The sequence below is a fragment of the Trachypithecus francoisi genome, unplaced genomic scaffold, assembly GCF_009764315.1.
Source record: "Trachypithecus francoisi isolate TF-2019V2 unplaced genomic scaffold, Tfra_2.0 Lachesis_group2, whole genome shotgun sequence".
Classification (NCBI taxonomy): Eukaryota; Metazoa; Chordata; class Mammalia; order Primates; family Cercopithecidae; genus Trachypithecus; species Trachypithecus francoisi.
Genome location: NW_022681465.1, coordinates 48,899,523 through 48,920,445, shown reverse-complemented (window position 1 = coordinate 48,920,445; position 20,923 = coordinate 48,899,523). Strand labels below are relative to the sequence as shown.

The 20,923-nt window shown below is 35.4% G+C and overlaps 1 protein-coding gene across 3 annotated transcripts in view; it reads left to right on the top strand.

Moving 5' to 3' along the window:
• Positions 1 to 20,923, top strand: part of RASA1 (RAS p21 protein activator 1) — a 125,576-nt gene that overhangs the window by 51,717 nt on the left and 52,936 nt on the right. For all 3 annotated transcript variants that reach the window (XM_033179198.1, XM_033179197.1, XM_033179199.1), the window contains exons 2-5: positions 11,172 to 11,324; positions 12,331 to 12,466; positions 13,082 to 13,152; positions 17,833 to 17,950. In XM_033179198.1, coding sequence (XP_033035089.1) covers positions 11,172 to 11,324; positions 12,331 to 12,466; positions 13,082 to 13,152; positions 17,833 to 17,950 — 478 coding nt within the window. The remainder of the gene's footprint in view (positions 1 to 11,171; positions 11,325 to 12,330; positions 12,467 to 13,081; positions 13,153 to 17,832; positions 17,951 to 20,923) is intronic.

The window sequence follows — 20,923 nt, the reverse complement described above, 5'->3', positions numbered from 1 at the left end:
TCTCCCCAGAAAATGGGTTTGTCTTTTCTATAGCATGGTGAGGCTGTAAAATTTCCAAACGTTTATGTTCTCCTTCCCTTTTAAACATAAGTTCCAGTTTCATACCATCTCTTTCTTCATACATATGAGCATATACTTTTAGAAAAAAAACAAATCACATCTTGAATGCTTTGCTGCTTAGAAATTTCTTCTGCCAGATACCCTAAATCATCTCTGTCAAGTTCAAGTTCAACACATCTTTAGGGCAGGGGCACAATGCTGCCAGTCTCTGCTAAATCATAGCAAGAGTGACCGTTACTCTGGTTCTTAGTAAGTTCCTTGTCTCCATCTGAGACCACATCAACCTGGATTTCACTGTCCATATCACTATCAGCATTTTGGTTACAATTGAGCAAGTCTCTAGGAAGTTCAAAACTTTCCCACATCTTCCTGTCTTCTTCTGATCCCTCCAAATTGTTCCATCCTATGCCTATTACCCAGTTCCAAAGTTGCTTCCACATTTTGAGGTATCTTTATAGCAGTGCCACACTTTTCTGGTACCAGTTTTCTGTATAATCCTTTTCTCATACTGCTACGAAGAACTACCTGAGTCTGGGTAATGTGTGAAGAAAAGGTTTAAGTGACTCACAGTTCTGTAGGCTGTACAGGAGTCATGACTGGAGAGGCCTCAGAAAACTTACAGTCATGGCAGAAGGCAAAGGGGAAGGAAGCAACAGTATCTTCACATGGTGACAGGAGAGAGAGTGAGCGAAGGGGGGAAGTGCCACATACTTTTAAAACATCAGATCTTGTGGGAATTTACTATCACGAGAACAGCAAGGGGAAATTTGCCTTCATAATTCAATCACCTACCACCAGGTCCCTCCGCCAACACTGGGAGTAACAGTTCAACATGAGATTTTTGTGGGGATACAGGGCAACCATATCAGGGGGAGGTAATGTATTCAGTTAAAGGGGATTAAAAATGGCTTTATGCAAGTATACTTTTCCCTGGAACTCAACATAGAATAGTGTTTTGACAAGCAAAAATCAAATGATGACTATATTGTGAAAAGACATGGTGAAACAAGGTAGTATTTGTAGAGTTACACATAGTCTGATTTGGCTAAAAGGGAGGCTGGAGCCTTTCATGGTGGCTTTTGAATGCTATGGTGAATAGTTTGTACTTTACTTGTTATTGAATAGCCATTTGTACACTTTGGAGCTATTAGAGTGAAATGATTAAGCCTGTGGTTTAGGAAGAAAAAGCCTATTAGGGAGATTAATCTTTCCCTACTTGTAGGAAGGGTTGGAGCAGTATGATATGGAGAGGGTGGTAATGAATGAAGGAATGGAAAACTGGAGAATCATTTCAGTGATAGTGGAGGTGCAGTATACAAGTTGACAGTAGGTTTATGACTAGGAAGATAAGTGTTTAGGAAAAACTCTCAAATTGTTTTTCCTCTGCCCTTACACCACAACAATCAACACAGAAGACTTCTGTGTCCAAATGCACGATATTTCTCCCTGCCAAATAAGCAATCAGTTCTTCAGTGAAGACCAGCTGATTGGCCTCCAATTTGTTTCTGGTACTACCCAGAGATAGTGTCAGATCCCAATGGCTGAGGGCTCAGTCTTGGGGACTGGGCCCTCCTTCCTACTGGTTGTAGTCTGGATTATCTAGAACTTCTACCAGATGGCTTCGAGTTGGGGTTTCCACAACCCTCTCTTTGGGTTTGATTAATTTGCTAGAGCTACTCACAGAACTCAGGGAAACACATTTACTGGTTTATTATGAAGGGTATGTTAAAGGATAAAAGTAAACAGCCATATGGCAAGGTCTGGATGCCATAGGGCAAGGTCTGGAAGGGTCCCAAATGTAGGAGCCTCTGTTTCCATGGAGTTAGGGTATGCCACTCTCCCAGCAAATGGATGAGTTCTTGTTCACCTTCTTGCCCATCTTCACATATTCAGCTGTGAAGCTAGTCCTTTTGGTTTTTTATGGAATTTTCATGACATCAGCACTTTCCCCAATAGGAAGGCCCCCCACAAGACCCTCTCTGAAATGAGGGCATTATGACCCACAGTCAGAAAAGTGGAGGAAAATTAGAGTCCTGCCTTGGTGCAGGTGAAAGGTGGGCAGGAGAAGGCCAAAGATACTGTTTCCTGAGGACTAACACACCAAACATTGTAATAAAAGACTATAAGGAGGGTGACACAGTTTGAATGTGTGTCCCCCTCCAAATCTCATGTTTAATGAGACCTCCATTGTTAGAAGTGGGGTCTGGTGGGTGTTTGGATCATAGACGTGGATCCCCATGAATGGTTTGCTGCCCTCCCCTGTGGTAATGAGTTCAGGCAAGAGCTGGTTGTTTAAAGCAGGGGTCCTCAACTCCTACTCCATGGACTGGTACCTGTCTATGACCTGTTAGGAGCTGGGCCACATAGCAGAAGGTGTGAACCACAGGCAAGCGAGCATTACTGCCTGAGCTCCACCTTCTAATCAGCAGAAGTTAGATCAGCAGCAGCATTAGATTTTCACAGGAGTGCGAACCCTATTGTGAATTCCTCATGTGAGGGATATAGGTTGTGCGTTCCTTATGAGAATCTGATGGTTGATGATCTAGCTGAAACAGTTTCATCCTGAAATCATCTCCCCTGAGCTACTGTCTGTGGAAAAATTGTCTTCCACCAAATCAGTCAGTGCCTGGTGCCAGAGATTGGGGACTACTGGTTTAAAGGAGCCTGGCTCCTCCCCCCTTCTCTTGCTCTCTCTGGTCATGTGATGTGCTAGCTCTTCCTTTGCCTTCTGCCATGAGTAAAAGCTACCTGAGGCCTCACTGAAAGCAGATTCCAGCACTATGCTTCCTCTATAGTCCTGCAGAACCATGAGCCAAAATAAACCACTTTTCTTTATAAATTACCCAGTCTCATGTATTCGATTATAGCAATGCAAAGACAGACTAACACAAAGGGCTATGGGAGTTATAAACCAGGAACTGTGGATGAAAATCCATTTTTTAAAATATAGATATATAAACACAACCACATACATAAATCAAATAACACCACAAGAAGGAATTAAAGTTGCTTTTGAAATTTCAGGTCTGGACACTAGGAGGGATGCTGGTGTCATTAACAATAAAGAGGAAGAGAAGTGTGAGTGGGGGTGTGTGTGTGTGTTTCTGTGTGTTTGTAGAGATATTTGCTAATTTTTTAAGATTTTGATATATTCACCTTAAGGTGAAGATTCTTGGGAGGGCTTTGTTAATTTAAGCCTGGCGTTTAAGAAGGAAGTTAGATTTAGAGAGGGAAATTTGGGGATCACTCTCATAGAGGTTATAATTTGAGCTGATTGATAACTGATATTTCCATGACTGTGAATAAATACAGAAATGGAAAATTCTGAGGAAAAGGCATGTAGAAAATGCCTTAGTTTTAGGATGACCTTTGAGTAAATTGTGTAATATTTCACTCTTATTTCTTAAAAAAAGTTACATAGGAGAAACACCTTGAGAAAGCACAAAGGAAGAAAACTAATGCCTTAAAACATTGCCTAACACATAATAGGAGCTTAAAAAAATCTTTGTTGAATGAATAATTTTTGGGATATAAGCGTATGTATAGGAGAAAAATGGGCATATTGTGGAGAACTTTTGAGGGATAGAGTGGATAATACCCATTCCCCTGCCTTGTCCTCATAGGGTTATTGTTGATACCAGATGAAAGGACAGGTCTGAGAATATTTTGAACTTTTAAAATGTTCTTTGAGGCATATTTCAGTTTGAGGAACCGGAAGAAATTCCATAAGTAAGGTATTATGTCTGTATTCAGCAAGTAAAGTAACATGTCTGCTTATAAGCTTATATTATTTCCATTTTACTTGGTGGGAATTAGATTTGTAAAGTATATTATGAAGAATGTTTAGGGTATTGTTATGGCTATATATCTTTTGATAAGTCATTTTTTTTCTTTGCCTGTGCTTTCTCCCATTGCCTGTTACGTTTTTCTCACTTTCCTTCTCAGTCCCTCCCTTTTTCCGAATCAGTTGCCATTCATCTTTTAGGTTTCAGTTTAGCCATCAGTTCTTTCAGGAAATGTATGCTAAAATTCTAAGACTGAGACAGGTATTTTTTTGTATCCCTGTGTATCCTCTTACTTACTTTACCAGATTACAGTTGCTTAATTTGAATGTCTTCTCCACCGGATCCTAAACTTTCATGTCATGGTGTTCTGTGGTATTTACTGTTATCGTCTACCATGTAGCACACTGCTTGGTAGATAGTTTGTTGGAAATGAACTAAATAAGAGACAATGTTAGACTAAAGTTTACTTTTAACCTCCAGATGTAGTGATTTCTTGTCTTCATGTGCTGAATGGTATGATATTGTAATTATTGAAGTTCTAAGAAAATCCCAACTATAAGAATTGATACCATTTTGAGAATTTAAAGTACACAGATAAAAGAGATTGAAAATGTGCTGTATTAACTGATACTAGCCTCCTGCTAGTAGGTATTGTGCTAGCCTTCCCTCTCTTTTCCTCCTCCCTCGCAACATTTGATTAGTGCATAACATTTCTTGGAGAGGTGTGGTTTTTTCTTCTCTTCATTATCTGTTTACTAGGGTGATGGGAGTTAAAGGTAGTAAAAACTTCACAATCATGGTTGAGTGCATTTCAGTGTAAACTTTTGTATTCTCACCTTTTGTATGTTAGTCTTTAGTTAATTTTGGGTGGACAGAATGTATATGATAGTGCTGTTTCTTTAGAAATGCTCTCTCAAAACTAAAACCTCGTGGATTCTCTAAATACATTACCTATTGAAAAAGGAAACAGCATTTCTGCCCTTACTTTGAACTAACTTGATCTGAGATAAATACACACATGCACGCATGTGCACACACACACACATACATCACACTCTAGCTATCTGGATATATACAAATATACCCAAGAATAGCTAAGATAAACATGCTCTCTTCTCCCCTTCCCCAAGTTTAAGTGATGCATAGTTGGTCTAAGGGGTACTACACCTGTTTTGCTTAGCCTAGTGGTTGTTCAAGTGAATTTACCAGTGACCCAATTTTAGTCTCTATCATAGTGATTTGAAAAAATGCCATGTAAAGTCACTTAGTATGAGATAAATTTTCTTTACTTTCCTTTTCACTTTAAGAAATCCGTTGCTTTTTTTTTTTTTTTTTTTTTTAAACCTTTAGCAGGGACTGTATTAGTCCATTCTCATGATGCTAACAAAGACAAACCCAAGTTGGGGTCATTTATAAAGGAAAGAGACTTAATTGACTCATAGTTCCACAGGGCTGGGGAGGCCTCAGGAAACTTACAATCACGGTGGAAGGGGAAGCAAACATGTCCTTCTTCACACAGTGTCATCAAGGAGAAGTACTGAGCAAAAGGGGGAAAAGCCCCTTATAAAACCATTAGATCTCATGAGGACTCACTCACTATCACAATAACAGCAGGATGGGGTTAACTGCCCCCATAATTCAGTTACTTCCCACCAGGTCCCACCCACAACATGTGAGATGAGATTTGGGTGGAGACACAGCCAAACCATGTCACAGACTGTAAGAATGTTTAGTTACAAATAAATATGGGAGCTTTAGAAGATTTTTGTGTTTTAGCAAATGCATACCAACTTGAAATCACCAATTTAGTTTTAGAAGACACAAGCATGTGTAAGAAAGTCTGATTAGCATTTTGAGACTTGTAGAATAACTCCAGAAGTTTGTAGTATAATCAGGCACACAGAGTCCCAAGTGATTCAGATGCAAAAGATTTCTTGGCAATTGGATTTCTGCATGTATGTTTCTCTGTAACTACTTTGGTGCCTGTAGGTAATATAACCAGAAGGAAAAACAAGTGGACAGTAAAAGCGATCTGCTGGTAACTTCAATTTAGTTTTCTTTTTATAAAAGGAAGTCTACTGATGTTAGCACTGGTTTAATGGTTTTCTGTTGTGTAGTAGACAGTTTTCATTTGGGATTGTCAAGTGAATTGTAAATATTGTATAGTTTCAATGAAATGCCTGTCTGCATTCACACTAGGATATTTTCTCATTGCACAAATTTACATATTTTTCTCTGATCAAGTGAGACAGATTATAAAACACAAAGGCCCCACTAGGGCCCCTCAAATGTGTTCCAGTAATATACAGCAGCCCCCACCCCCATTTTTATTTCCCCCGAGTCAGGGTCTCTCTCTGTCGCCCAGTCTGGAGTGCAGTGGCATGATCTCGTCTCACTGCAGCCTTGACTTCTCAGGCTTAAGCTGTCCTCCCATCTCAGGCTCTCTAGTAGTAGCTGGGATCATAGGCATGTGCCACCATGCTTGGCTAATTTTTGTATTTTTTGTAGAGGTGGGGTTTTGCCATATTAGCCCAGGTTGGTCATGAACTCCTGGGTTCAAGCAGTCCCCTCCTCAGCCTCCCAAAGTGCTGGTCTATAAAGGCGTGAGCCGCTGTGCCTGGCCACAGCACACATTTATAAAAAATGTTCATGTGATTCCAAATTTAAAATAGAGTGATTTCTGTGCGTTTTTTAAAATTGTTCACTTATTTCACATGCAGTTTTATCTTAGATGTATGATATTGTATATAAATTGATTTGTATTTCTAAAAAAATGAAATTAAGAAACTCCATATCTACCTGTAAGATTTCTCAACAAAAATTTACAAAGCTAGCTGGGAAGACATGTATGTACTTCTTGAATTTCCTCCTGCTGTTCCTTTTCCCCAGCTTCCTTAGGCAAAGAAGATGAGAGAGGGAAATTTACTTTTAAAATAGGAGGACATAAATGCTTTGTTATTAACGTGTTGCATTAAGCAGTTTTAAGTCATAGTATCTCAAGTACATACTATCCTTTATACTGCCCCCCAACACCCAAAATATACACACATTGGGAAAAGAATGGGGGCTCTTTGAGGGTTTCCTTCTAGAGTTGCCAGGTGAAATAGAATTTCTTGTTTATTAATAGTATGGCACCTGCAGCCCCAATTAGTTTGAATGCTTTATAATGTTCAAAAAGTTTTGAGAAAATTTCCTCCTAAAATTAATGCCTTAGTAGAAAAAAAGATTGATTTCTTCTGTTCTCTTCCCCAAATTACATGGAAAGTAAACAAGACTGGAAAATAGGTAATTGAGACTAAGGTGATTCACAGATTGATCACCTGTTATGCAACAGTCATAAAATGTGTTAGTTTTTTTAAAGAAGTTTATTCATCAGTCCCATAGCCTTTGAGTATCCTCTATTCCCCTGTGATACTGGTTTGATAATAATTAAGCTAATATTTACTGGGTTCTTGGTATCCATTAGGTATTCTTCTAAGCAACTTTATATGTGTTAGCTCATTTAATAATAAAAAGCTAATGTTCTGTGAGGTAGACACTATTCCTTTTATAGATGAGGAAACTGAGGCTCGGAGATAAAGTAATCTGCCTACATTTGTGCAGCTCAGTGGCAGAGCTGGGATTCAAAGACAGTGACTCTAGAGTCTTAACCGTTCTACTCTAAAGCCTACGTAGTAGTTTTCATTTTTGTATTTTTCTTTAAAGCAATTTAGGACAAGTCATTAATTTTATTCTGAGGTTGAGATAGAAATTAATTTCCCTAATTTACAAGTCTCTACTAAAAATACAAAAATTAGCCGGATGTGGTGGCACGCATCTGTAATCCCAGCTACTTGGGAGGCAGAGACGGGAGAATCACTTGAACCCAGGAGGCAGAGGTTGCAGTGAGCCATGAGAGCATGGCACTGCACCCCAACCTGGGTAACAGAGTGAGACGCTGTTTCCAAAACGAAAAAAGGAGAACTTCCTATGTTGACATTAAAAAAGAGGTTTTTGTTTTGTTTTGTTTTTTACATTGGCAAGGTGGTTCAACTAGATGACTTATAAAGTATTTTTCAACGTTGTTTTATGAGTCAACACTTCTTCCTTCTTTGGACAAATACTTTTAAAACTTATTATTGCTATGTGCCAGGTATACTCTGTGCTATAATTGCCACAAATGTGAGCAAATTTGTAAATTTTAACTTAGGTGATGAGCTATTATTTGGTAATCTCATGTTAGAGTATTCTCATACCACCAGTATGACTTTTATACTTATGTTTCTTTGAGGTATTCTAGATTCCAATTGAATTTTTTTTTAATTTACTTGAAAACAGTCACCAGCAAATCTGCTCTTAAAGAGATATAATAAGACTTTGACTGTGAAGACTTAAGAGTAATAGTGGGGTTGATTAAATGTTTTCTTTTATTTCTTTGTAATTCTATTGCTGTGACTATTTGTAGAGGCAGAAAGTGTAGCATTTTAAAAAATTGAGTATTTTAGACAACCACTCCCCAAGTGTTCACTCTTGGGAAAAGTTATATCTTTGTTATTGAGAGTATATTTTGTAAAGGCATATCCCATATATTTTATACCTAGAATAAAAAGAATTACAGACTTCAGAAAGTTAAGGTAGATAGCATTTTCTTGGCTACTGGGGCTAATTAGAATATATGAATCTCTGTGCAGGGCAGCCACCTTAGGTACTCTGAATCTCTCAGTAGGGTAAAATTTTTATATTTATGAAAAATATTGTGGGTTAAAAAAAGGTTGAGAAATACTGTTTTTGAGTAAACCCAAGGACTGGTGTTTAAAGGTTATATAGTATTTTACTTAGGTTCTATAAATCTGTAAGATGTCTGAATCAAATCTTATAACTTTGGATTTATTGTGATTTATTTATAAAACATTTAAGTATCAAATCAACTACATAAATGTTTACAAGCTGATGGCTGGGTAATTTAATTGCAGTTTATAGTCATAATCAAGAATTGACATGTTTTGCTTTACGTGTTGGAAGCTTATGACCTTTTGACATGAAAGGAAATTGTTAACATGTAGGAAATAGTTACTTATTTAGATTAATGTCTTTCTCCTGAACTGACTTATCCACTTTAATGCTCAGATCTTACTGAAAGTACATAGATGTAAAAAATCAGCTCAGTGTGGTGACTCACACCTGTAATCCGAGCACTTTGGAAGGCTGAGGTGAGCAGATTGCTTGAGTCCAGGAATTTGAGGCCAACCTGGGTGACAGGCAAAACACTGTCTCTCCAAAAAAAAAAAAGCTGGGCATGGTAGCATGTGTCTGCAGTCTCAACTACTTGGGAGGCTGTGGTGAGAAGATGGGTTCAGCCCGGGGGGTGGGGGTTGCAGTCAGCTGAGATTGTACCAGTGCATTCCAGCCTGGGTGACAAAGTGAGACCCCCATCTTAAAACAAAACAAAAACAACTAAAAACCACAAATAAACATATATATATCACTTAAAATTGTAAGTCAGATATTTATTGTAAAGTAGTAATTGTGTAATGCCTCCTGTATCTCTGTGTATCATTTCATGGTAAGTTCAAAAGATTAAGGAGATTAAATAAAACCATTTTCATCTTGACACTGCCTAACAGAAATTTAACAAATAGCAAGTACACAAAAATAGAGATTTGCTTAAAATTGTCCTTAATTTTATCTTTGTTGGGTATATAAATCTGCTCTCTGGGATAGTTCTACTGCTTTAAGTAATGAGGAAAGCACTAGTTTCATATTCTAAGGATAACCTAAGGATATCCGTTATATTTTCACAGCTAAACTTACAGCCTGAAATTTCAAAATTTTATTCTCTTTATGTTGTTAAATTATAGTTCCTCAGGGGACCTTTATGATCTCTGGTGTAAACTTTCCATTTTAGAATAAAAAAATCCCTGAGCTCTTGAAAGTTAAAATTACTTGTCATTTGTCTCAAAGATGATGGCTGAACTAAGATTAGGATTTTAGAGGAATGCAATATTGATTGTTCTTTCCCTTCTTCCTCTCATACTAACAGTTTACAATTATATTTTGTTTGTTAAGTTGTAATGGAACTCTAAATAAGTTTGTTATTTTCATCCTTATGCATAGGGCTCTATTTAAAATAGGTTGATTTTAGAAGAAAACTAAAAGTGATTCTTTTCATAAGTTTTAAGTTTCTGTGTTTTTGTTTTATTTTTAAAAATTAAGGTGTCAAAAATAATGAGCTTTTATTACAACAAGCTTACAAAAATAGTCATAGTAGCACAATGTTTTTATCATTGGCTTATTATATATTATATAAAATACATACTACATTATTACAAATGTAAGATTACAAATAAACTTTGAGTGGTAAAGCTGAAGTACTATAATATGTTACATAATTGAATATATCAATGTAATATGAATGTTTGTTGTTTTTCTCTGAATGTTTCAAATTAGGCTGTAAGTATCTAAGGATGAGTTTGACTAAACTATGAAAAATGTAAAAATATTTTATAATAGTTACTTTGGAGATTTGTTACCATGCCTGTATGATACTTCTGGTATATTTCTAAGCATGTTTCTGTTTATATCAGTCCATGAGGCTTTTATAGGCATACTTGGTATCATGGATGATGCTAGAGTTATAGCCAGTTTCTCAAGTAGATCATTTTATAATATGTAGGGAGAATACAGTTAAACTGAGAGCAAGAAGGGTGAAGGGACAAAGGTACTATTTATTCCCCCAAATGTTTGTTAAATAAATTTGGAAAGTTGAGTGCAAATGTAAAATTTATAGTCATGGAGTAGATTATCTTAGAGCCAAAGGGATTAATCAGCTTCATGTTCAAAGAGGAAATTAAAATAGTATCCTTTAGACAGTGTAATTCTGTTTTCCTGTCTCAGGGCACAAACACTAAAATGGAATAAAACATTTTATATTCTCATAGGTTCCATGTGCCTTGTGAAGTCATGGTTCCTCAGTATAAGATCGAGGTAGTAAATTAATCATTTCCATTTATTTATCTTATTTTTCTAAGTAAGGATTTGGTTGCAGTAGTATTTATATTTTGAATAGCAGGCAATCCTGGAAGTAGGGAGATGGGTAGAAATGGAAGAGATTTATATATGAGATGACTAGGACTGAGCTTTTAGAACAAATTAAAGACCAAGTAAATGAGTATTTTTTGAGAGACTGAGGTTGAATTGAGTTAAAATTGGAATAACTGGTTCAGAGTAAAATGTAAATGTTTAAGTTACATGTAGGCATTTAAAACCTCTAGTAGTATGTTTTTCAAGTATCACTAGAAATTTTACACTTCCTATTATATTGTAATATCTTCTCTGTTTTTCCCCTAGGTGGTATCACGGAAAACTTGACAGAACGATAGCAGAAGAACGCCTCAGGCAGGCAGGGAAATCTGGCAGTTACCTTATAAGAGAGAGTGATCGCAGGCCAGGGTCCTTTGTACTTTCATTTCTTAGCCAGATGAATGTTGTCAACCATTTTAGGTAAGTCTTTATTCCTATTGTGAAGCCAGATGGTGTAGCTATTTTGATATAATATTCAAAAATATACCTGTATAATAAAGGTGAATGACTCAGTAACAAATAATAGAGAAGGAAGCTTGTTTTCAGTCAAATGATTTAATCAGTGATTTAGAGAGGTTCTTTTGAATGTTTACATTTTTTGTTTAAAAACAGTGTATTTGGGCATTACTGTGCTGATCCTCAAATGTATTTATAGCTTTTAAAGTATAAAGAATTACAAATAAACTTTGAGCGGCAGGTCTAAAATAAAGGAATTGTATACTTTTAGACTGTAGAATAACAAAAAGTATAGGAAACCCTGTTTAAAACTCAAATTTTGTGTCCTCTATTTTAGCTTCACTGTTCTAAAACTCTTTGCAGACATGCACTTCAGTGAAACAGGCATATAAATTTTCAAGTACAAATATTCTGTATATATAAACATATTTACCCATATTGTATTCTATTTCATTTTTATAGAAGATTGAAAAAAATCATCTAATGCATATAGTGTTAAATGATAAAATGTTTTTGTACCCTTGGTTTTTAGATTTTAAAATAAGGTTCAGTAGTGCCATGATACCACATGTAGTATGTGAAATTATTCCTGTACTTTGTGTAAATATTTCAAGAGATCTGTGGGGTCCTTTAAGCCAGAGAAAACTTACTAACATTGTTAATTCAGCCTTAAATATGGAAAGTGAGAAGAGGTATCTGAGGGTGAATTTTCAAATATTTGATGGAATTCTGTAATTGAGGTTTATAAGCCTGATACGTATTTCACATCAAATGCATGTATATATGTAAGAGAAATAGCCCCAAGTAATTTGCTGTGATGAAGATATTAATAAGTAGTATTTTAGTATAAGGATATAGTTACAAGGAAAAGAGTATGGAAATTATGGATTTATAATTTCTTTATGAAACTTGGTCTTTAAAATTGGCTGTAAAGATTTTTTTTATACTGTATTTTTTCCTGTTCAAATAGGATTATTGCTATGTGTGGAGATTACTACATTGGTGGAAGACGTTTTTCTTCACTGTCAGACCTAATAGGTTATTACAGTCATGTTTCTTGTTTACTTAAAGGAGAAAAATTACTTTACCCAGTTGCACCACCAGAGGCAAGTAAAATGAATAAAATATTTTTCAAAACTTTATTTTTCAGTAAAATAGTAGGTTTAGCTATTGCTCAATTTCTTATGTTTATTATAATTCAAGAAGTGTTTGTTGTACTACATTTTAATTTGGGTTATAATGTTAGAACAAAATGGACAACTTCTTTGAAAAAAAAAAGAAAATATTTTTCAGTAATTTTGTGTTTAACCAGATTAAAAAAAAATACTGTTTGGTGATAGCCTAACAAATATTTCTGAATGTATGAGAACAAATTACTGATTTCATAGTACTAACCCTGACTTTGCTGCAAGATTGTGAAATGCCTTGTGTATCATCAATGAAAGGTTAACTTACATGTTTCATGTAGTATATTTAAAATGAAATCATATTACCTTATAAAAGCATAGTGCTTATATTTAAAATATAATTTTCATAAAAACAACAACAACAAAAAAAGCCTTTCTAGGCACTGCGTATTTATAGTCCAAGTAAAAATTTATTTGAATGATTCCATGGAATTTCTAATGTGAATTTTTATTGGCTTTATGTGGATATACCTCTTTTGACTTTAAGATAAAAAGACTATCTTTTTAAATCCTTTTTTTTTTTATGGTTTCTAGCCAGTAGAAGATAGAAGGCGTGTACGAGCTATTCTACCTTACACTAAAGTACCAGACACTGATGAAATAAGGTATTTTATAATCTATTCTCATGTATAGGCATTTGAAAGAGCTAGACTTTGAAGATTTATTACTCTTGGACTAGGAAGCTTTTGAAATTTGAAGAAATGGCATACAGCAAGGTGAAAGAGCTTTTGATATTGGGTCTGTTGGTCCTGTACCTCTGGGTTGACTTATTTTTCAGACTGTGGTTTTGAATCAGGGTGGCCTCAGTGAATATGACAGGAGAAATAATTAGGTTTTATTACATTGTCTCTCACAAAGTAAGGAGAGTTCTGTTTCAATCTATATCCTATTTAAATTTTTGTTACCATGTGACATTTATGCCACAGCTATAAAGGATAAGCTTCTACTTTATGTACGGGGTGAATAATTTAAACCTTAGTAATGTTATAGAACTATGCAACATGTTAGTTTGTAGTTTTATTTTTCTATAATTATATAATTTGATAATCAAATTATGTCTTTCTATAAGGTATTTAAATTTCTGGTGGAAACTTTGTTTCTTACCATTAATTCTCATTTAATTCTTACTGACACATTTTTATTTGTAATCTAAACTGGAAAGGCCTATAAACGACAAAGGAGAAAATGCATATATTAAAGAAGAACAGTGATGAATTACAAATTTATGAATTTAGGTAATTTTTAAATTTTTTGTGGGATTATTTAGGACAGCAATTCTCAAAGTGTGTTTCATGTAACTATGGGGATCTTTGAGACTCATTTAGAATGACACTGGGTATTAGTCAGTGTTCTCTAGACGAGATTTTTTATGGAGAATTGGTTTGCACAATGGTAGATGGAGACAGTAAAGACCCTCAGTTGGCTGTCTGCAATCTGAAAACCCAAGAGAGCCAGTGGTATAATTCAATCTACATCTGAAGACCTGAGAACCAGGGGAACCTATGGTGTAAATCCTAGTCTGAGGGCAGGAAAAGCTAAGATGAGATGTCCCAGCTCAACCAGTGAGGCAGAAAAAAGGGATGAATTTCTTCCTCCTCCAGTTTTTGTTCTGTTCAGACCCTCAGTGAATTGGATGATGCCCACTCACATTGGGAATGGCAGGATACTGTCCTCTGATTCAAATGCTAATCTTATCCAGAAACACCCTGACAGAGAAACCCAGAAATATAATGTTTAATCTGGGAACCCTACGGTCTAGCCAAGTTGACACATAAAATTAGCCATCACAATCCATGAGATCAGATTATTTTCATAACCATACTAAGACATAATTTGCCTTTTTCACTGTAAGTTTTACAATGATGGTACAAAAGCAATCTATGGTAAAACTGCTGGTGTCTTAGTAGAAATCAAGGTTGTGGCACAAAAGTGTACAGTGTTTTACTTGGAGTTAATCAAAGACAGTTTCATTTAAGAGTGTTACTGATGAGGGACTAAAAAATATTTATTAAATTTCGACCTGTGACCACACACTTTAATCCGTATGATGAAATGGGAAGTATGTATAAAACACTTCTGCTGTGTCTCAGTGTCATGAGGAAAAGCAGTGAGTTGAGAGCTGAACTAGTTTGTTCCTTTTTTTTTTCTTTTAGAGACAGAGTCTTGTTCTGTTACCCAGGCTGGAATGCAGTGGCACCATCTGGCCTCACTGCAGTCTCCAACTCCTGGGTTCAAGGGATTCTATGCCTCAGTCTTCCGAGCGGCTGGAATTACAGGCGTGTGTCACCAAGTCCAGCTAATTTTTGTTATTTAGTAGAGATGGGGTTTTGCCACGTTGACTAGGCCAGTCTCGAACTCCTGACCTCAAGTGATCTGCCTGCCTCGGCCTCCCAAAGTGCTGGGATTATAGGCATGAGCCACTGCACATGGCTTAGCTGTTACTTTTGTGCTCACCATTTTCACTTGAGAGAATGTTTGACATTTTTTGAAGAAGAACAAAGTAAGAGTATTATTTCAAGGAAAAAAACTGTTAGTGTTTGTTGCCAATGACAAAATTTGAGTTTTGAGTAAAAATTTGAATTTTAGACATTCGGTGTTGGCCATCAAAAGTTTGACAGCTTCTAGCCTGGGCTCCGTCTCAAAAAAAAAAAGTTTGACAGCTTCTGAAATAATGACTTCTCTGATGAGACAGGCAGTGATAATAAAGAATGAGGTTTTTTTGTTTTGTTTTGTTGTTTTTTTTTGTTTTTTGTTTTTGTGACAGTTTCGCTCTTGTCACCCAGCTGGAGTGCAGTGGTGCCATCTTGGCTCACTGCAACCTCTGCCACCTGGGTTCAAGCGATTCTGCTGCCTCAGCCTCTGAGTACCTGGAACTATGGGCGCCTGCCACCACACTTGGCTAATTTTGATATTTTTAGTAGAGATGGAGTTTCACCATGTTGGCCAGGGTGGTCTTGAATTCCTAACCTCGGGTGATCTGCCTGCCTTGGCCTCCCAAAGTGCTGGGATTGCAGGCGTGAGCCATCGTGGCTGGCCAAGAATGAGAGGTTTTGATAGTGTATAATGTGTTAACAACTAGAAGATATAGATAGCTTGGTGAACTAATATTTTCTAAAAGGTCGATGCGTGTTGTTACAAAATTATGCATGAGTAAAAGATTCATTTGAAATGCAAGACAGACCAATAGATGTTACTGGAATGCATACAGAAAGTTCACTGATAAATAGTTTTGGATTCCATATTACAATTAACCTTCAAGAAAGTACCGCTCATTGAATTTTTGGTGTGATTTCATAGAATATCTATAATTATCTGAAAGGGCTATTAAAATACTTACCCCTTTCACAACTACATTCTTAGGTGAAGCCAGATTTTCTTCATATGCTTTAAGCAAAAAAATCATATAGCAGCAAATTTAATAAAGAAACCAATATGGGACTCCAGCAGTTTTCAGTTAGGCCAGGCATTAAGAGATTTGCAAAATTATAAAACAGTGATAGTCTCACTAACTTTGTAAAAGTTATATTTCTCATATTTTTAATGAGCTATTTTTAAAGGAATTAGTGAATAGTTTAAAACATTTGTTTTAAATTTGAGTATGGTAAATATCAGTAGATATCCGTATAAATAAAAGCCATTTAGGATGTCAGTTTTTAAGAGTGTAAAGAGGTCCTGGGAGACCAAAAAAGAAAAAAAAAAAAATAGCTGTTCTAGGAAGATGAGAATTTAAACAATACTTTGATGATATAAATTTGGATTTATGAATATTTTAAAAAATTTATGCATACCTGTGAGTTTTAAAATAAAAATACCTTAAAAATTAATGATTTAATAAAGCATTGTAGCCTGTTTTAGGGGGGAATAATACAAAATAATACAGAATGAGTTATGATTAGGTTTTGTTACTACTAGCAAGCTTATTTAAAACATTTTTTTTTGGTTTTTGCACCATTAAAAGTTGTTATGGCAGCAACAAGTAAACTTGAAATTACAAATATCTCTTACGACTACTTTTAACTAAGAAATGAAATTTACCATTTCACGTGCACCCTATTTTACTCATAATGATTTTCTTCAATGTGCTTATTTAGGTGGTTCTAGAAAGGAATAATTTAATTGGTTAAGTGGTAATGTCTGCTGCCATTCAGCTAGTGAAATATTGGCCATCATTAAAAAGGATTGTAGAATCAAGATAGAACACAATATTCTATGATTATTCAAATATTTAGTTAAATGTTATGTATCAGTTCTGTTGTCCGAAACATTATCCAAGAGACAATGAAGCTGGAGATAGCACAGAGAAAGCAGTTAAAGCTTTCAAGGATAGGGGAAGAGATTTACTTAAATTTACTTAATAGATTTTGGTTTGTGAATATTAAGATCGAAAGGAAAATTACTGAAAAAAAAGACAAATACAGTTATAGATATAGGGTTAATGGTACCATCAACAAATCTGGAAACTTTGTGTTCAGACGCATTCTTTTAAGCCTGAAAGGACAAATTCAAGGATTACTGATGGTTTTATATTGATGAAATACATCAGCAACTTGTTGTTTCTATAATTGTGTGGAGGTTGAAAACATGTAGGTTTCAGTAAAAGGAAACTAAGTTGTATATGTATCTCTGTGCTATTAAATTGGTAACAGAAAAAAACATACATGCCTTTCTCATAATATATCCCTTGGTACCACTTTCAGAGAAAGAATGCTGTACCCATTGGATGATGGGTATCTGGGTGAATTAAATAAGCCCTAGTTTTTTAATAAGAAAAATGTTAACTGACATAAGCATCTACATCATGCTTATCTAAAATAAACATTTTCTAAGTAACTCTATATCTTATGTATGTATAATGTGTTAATTATATTTGTTTTGTGTTTTGATTTTATATCTAACCTACATCTGAAAGAGTAATAACATTGAAACATAAGTTTTTCAATTCAGTTTCTTATAGTTACACCCCAAAACCTTCAATATATGTATAATCAGTTTCTGTTAACAAGTTGTAATTTGAATCTAACAATAATTCAGTGATACAGATAGTGCAGATACTATTATCAGACATATTGTACTCATGAGGAAATTAAGATTCAGATTATTGATTATCTTCAGGAATTGACATGTAGATAATGCCAGAAATAGGATACAAATTTAGAGTGTTTGACTCTTAATTCCTTGCATTTTTCAATATAATGCTATCTTTATCCTATTTTGTGGTGTATGACTATTCTAATTTCTGTATTTAAAATTTTTAATTTTAATAACTTTAAAATTGCTGTTTTCAGTTTCTTAAAAGGAGATATGTTCATTGTTCATAATGAATTAGAAGATGGATGGATGTGGGTTACAAATTTAAGAACAGATGAACAAGGCCTTATTGTTGAAGACCTAGTAGAAGAGGTGGTAAGTTTTGTTGTTTTCTTCTCAATTCTAGATTCTAAATATTTTATAAATTTGGATCTTGTCTATAATCAGAGAAAGTAGCTATGGATACATTTCTTTTATAAAAGAACTTAATTGATAAGTACAAGGAATTTTTCATTAAAATCTATTATAAGTACAGTTAGTATGGAACATAATCAAGCTAGCATATTACAATACATAACTGCCAATATTCAGAAAGCTTGTATGAGTTTCTGTGACTTAAAAATATATTAACATTTGTGCCTTCTTTTGAGACAGAGTCTTGGTCTGTTGCCCAGGTTAGAGTGCAGTGGTGCGATCTCGGCTCACTGCAACCTCCACCTCCCAGGTTCAAGCATTTCTCGTGCCTCAGCGACCCAGCTAGCTGGGATTACAGACATGTGCCACCATGCCCAGCTAATTTTTGTATTTTTTTTTTTTTTTAGTTGAGACGGAGTCTCGCTCTGTCGCCCAGGCTGGAGTGCAGTGGCCGGATCTCAGCTCACTGCAAGCTCCGCCTCCCGGGTTTACGCCATTCTCCTGCCTCAGCCTCCCGAGTAGCTGGGACTACAGGCGCCCGCCACCTCGACCGGCTAGTTTTTTTTTTGTATTTTTTAGTAGAGACGGGGTTTCACTGTGTTAGCCAGGATGGTCTTGATCTCCTGACCTCGTGATCCGCCCGTCTCGGCCTCCCAAAGTGCTGGGATTACAGGCTTGAGCCACCGCGCCCGGCCTTGTGCTTATTTTTATTCTTTTTTTTTTTTGCCCCCTTTTTCTTCCTCATAAGTGAAGTTATATCAGTCTGATCATGGAATCTCAACTGGTTACACATGTTTGGTTTTAGATTCTTTATCTTTCAAATATATGTATAATTTTCCAATAAACTTGGAAGATTTCATTTATATTATGCATATATTATCACATGGTTCTACATTTTGAATCTCATCCTTGTTTTTGTTTCCATCATATAATACGTTATCATATGGTATCAATTACCAGGTGCATTTTTAATAACAGTTCAGCATTCGAACAGCTTTTATATTTCAGAGATAATACTCAGTATCAACTATACATTATAACTTTGGAATTCTCCTTTTCCTTTTGGATTTTTCTAGTGAGATGGAGTGGCTTTCTGTTGTCTTTTACAGCCCTCAAAGCTACTGTTTTTAAATTATGCCACAGACCTGATAATATGCTGAAGATTATTGCTCCTGGAAGACTGCAGTGGAGAATTTTTTTTTTTTTTTCCTATTAATTCTCTTACGTGCCTATTCTGGCAACCGAATCTTGATCCATAGAAGTAAAACATACTGAGTAGAGGTGGAAAAAGTTGAGGAAATGGTGTGATACATTCCATACTCATAGTCATATAGTTATTTAGTGAAAGAGCTAGGATTAGGACTCCTAATTCCTAGATTAGTATTCTGTATTCTACAGTAAAAGAGATATTTATTCCATATAGGCAAACGGTATTCATACTGAAGCATTTTACTATCTATGATAGTTTTCCTATAAAATGTGTTTGTTACAACTCTTAGTTTGGGTTTCCCTCTCCCTGCTCTCTACCACCATCTTCCCAATTCTGATTACTTAAAGGAATTGCACTATAGTTGAACTTTTCTTGAGCTCTTGGAATTCTGGATCAAATTTAACAAGATAAACTTTAATATTAAAGAAAAGTGAAAATTACTCAATGTATACAGAAAAATAATAATAACAATCCAAACCAGAGTAAGGAGACATGACCTCACATCAATACAAGGGATCAAGGAAAAAGTTAGCAACTCAGTATGAGTGAATAATGTGATGTGGTTGCTAAAAATGAATATAGTAAGTAACATTATAAATTAATAGTGGAATAATTCCACATCAGTTATAAACACTTTTCACTCCAATATGTAGAATAACTTTCATGATGGGCTTTATTAGAGTGCAGTGAATTCCCTGTAGATTGAAAAACCATTTGGACATTGTCTAGTTTGTGAAGATGTTTCAGGCATTCAGTTAGTGGTTAGATTTAAGGAATTTCTCCTTCTAAAATTCTAATTACTGTTCCCCAAACACATTTATACTTTTATGTATTAACTCTAGAATGTATGCTCTCTGAGGGGAGGGATTTTTTATCTCTGATTCACTGATGTATTACCATTGCCTAGAATAGTGTCTGGCATCAGTAGGCATTTGGTAAATGTTTGTTGAGTAAATGAATGTTTCTGTGCTTATAGTTTCCCCTCTTCCTTGACATTCCTGCCCTGATAGATTGCCTTGTAAAATTTGATTCATCTTTATCAGCTCAGTTTATATGTCACCCATTGTTTCACAGAGGATTTATGCCTTTCTGGAGTCTCTTAGGTAAAATTGTTTCCTTCTGTATTTCCATAGCACCTTGTTAATTTTGCATTCTATTCCACTGTCTAAAATTAATTTAGTGTAAACCTCTTCTACAAGAGATTAACTCCTTTTGGGCAGTGATACACACATAATGCTATTCATTTTTACAGTTGTTTGTTTGTTTGTTTGTTTGTTTGTTTAGCCTACTCCCTTGGATATAGTAGCATTCCGTGAGTGTTTGATTTTAGTTTGATTAGGTATTTAATGAGTGAGGACCAAATTGTGAGAAGTAAATCCACATGTAGTTAGACCATTTTTCTCCATAATAGTGGAATGAGTAACACTGTTGTATCTTAAATCAGAGGAACATAGAATAAAATAAAGTTCAAAACATGATAAAAGGGGGATGTCTTTTATATTCAAAGTAAAAGTTGATGTCGCTTTTTATGGGCTCAGAATGTTTTACTGAAGAGGTAGCGTTTGAGATAGTTCCTTCGTAGATTGGTTAGGTATTATCTAACAGGTAGAAAGCAAAAAGTGGAAAGTACATTCTAAGAACAAAAAGAACAAGCTACAGTGGTGGGAGATTGGCAAATAGGAAATTATGTGTGACCATGGTATAGGAACCAAAAATCAATTGGT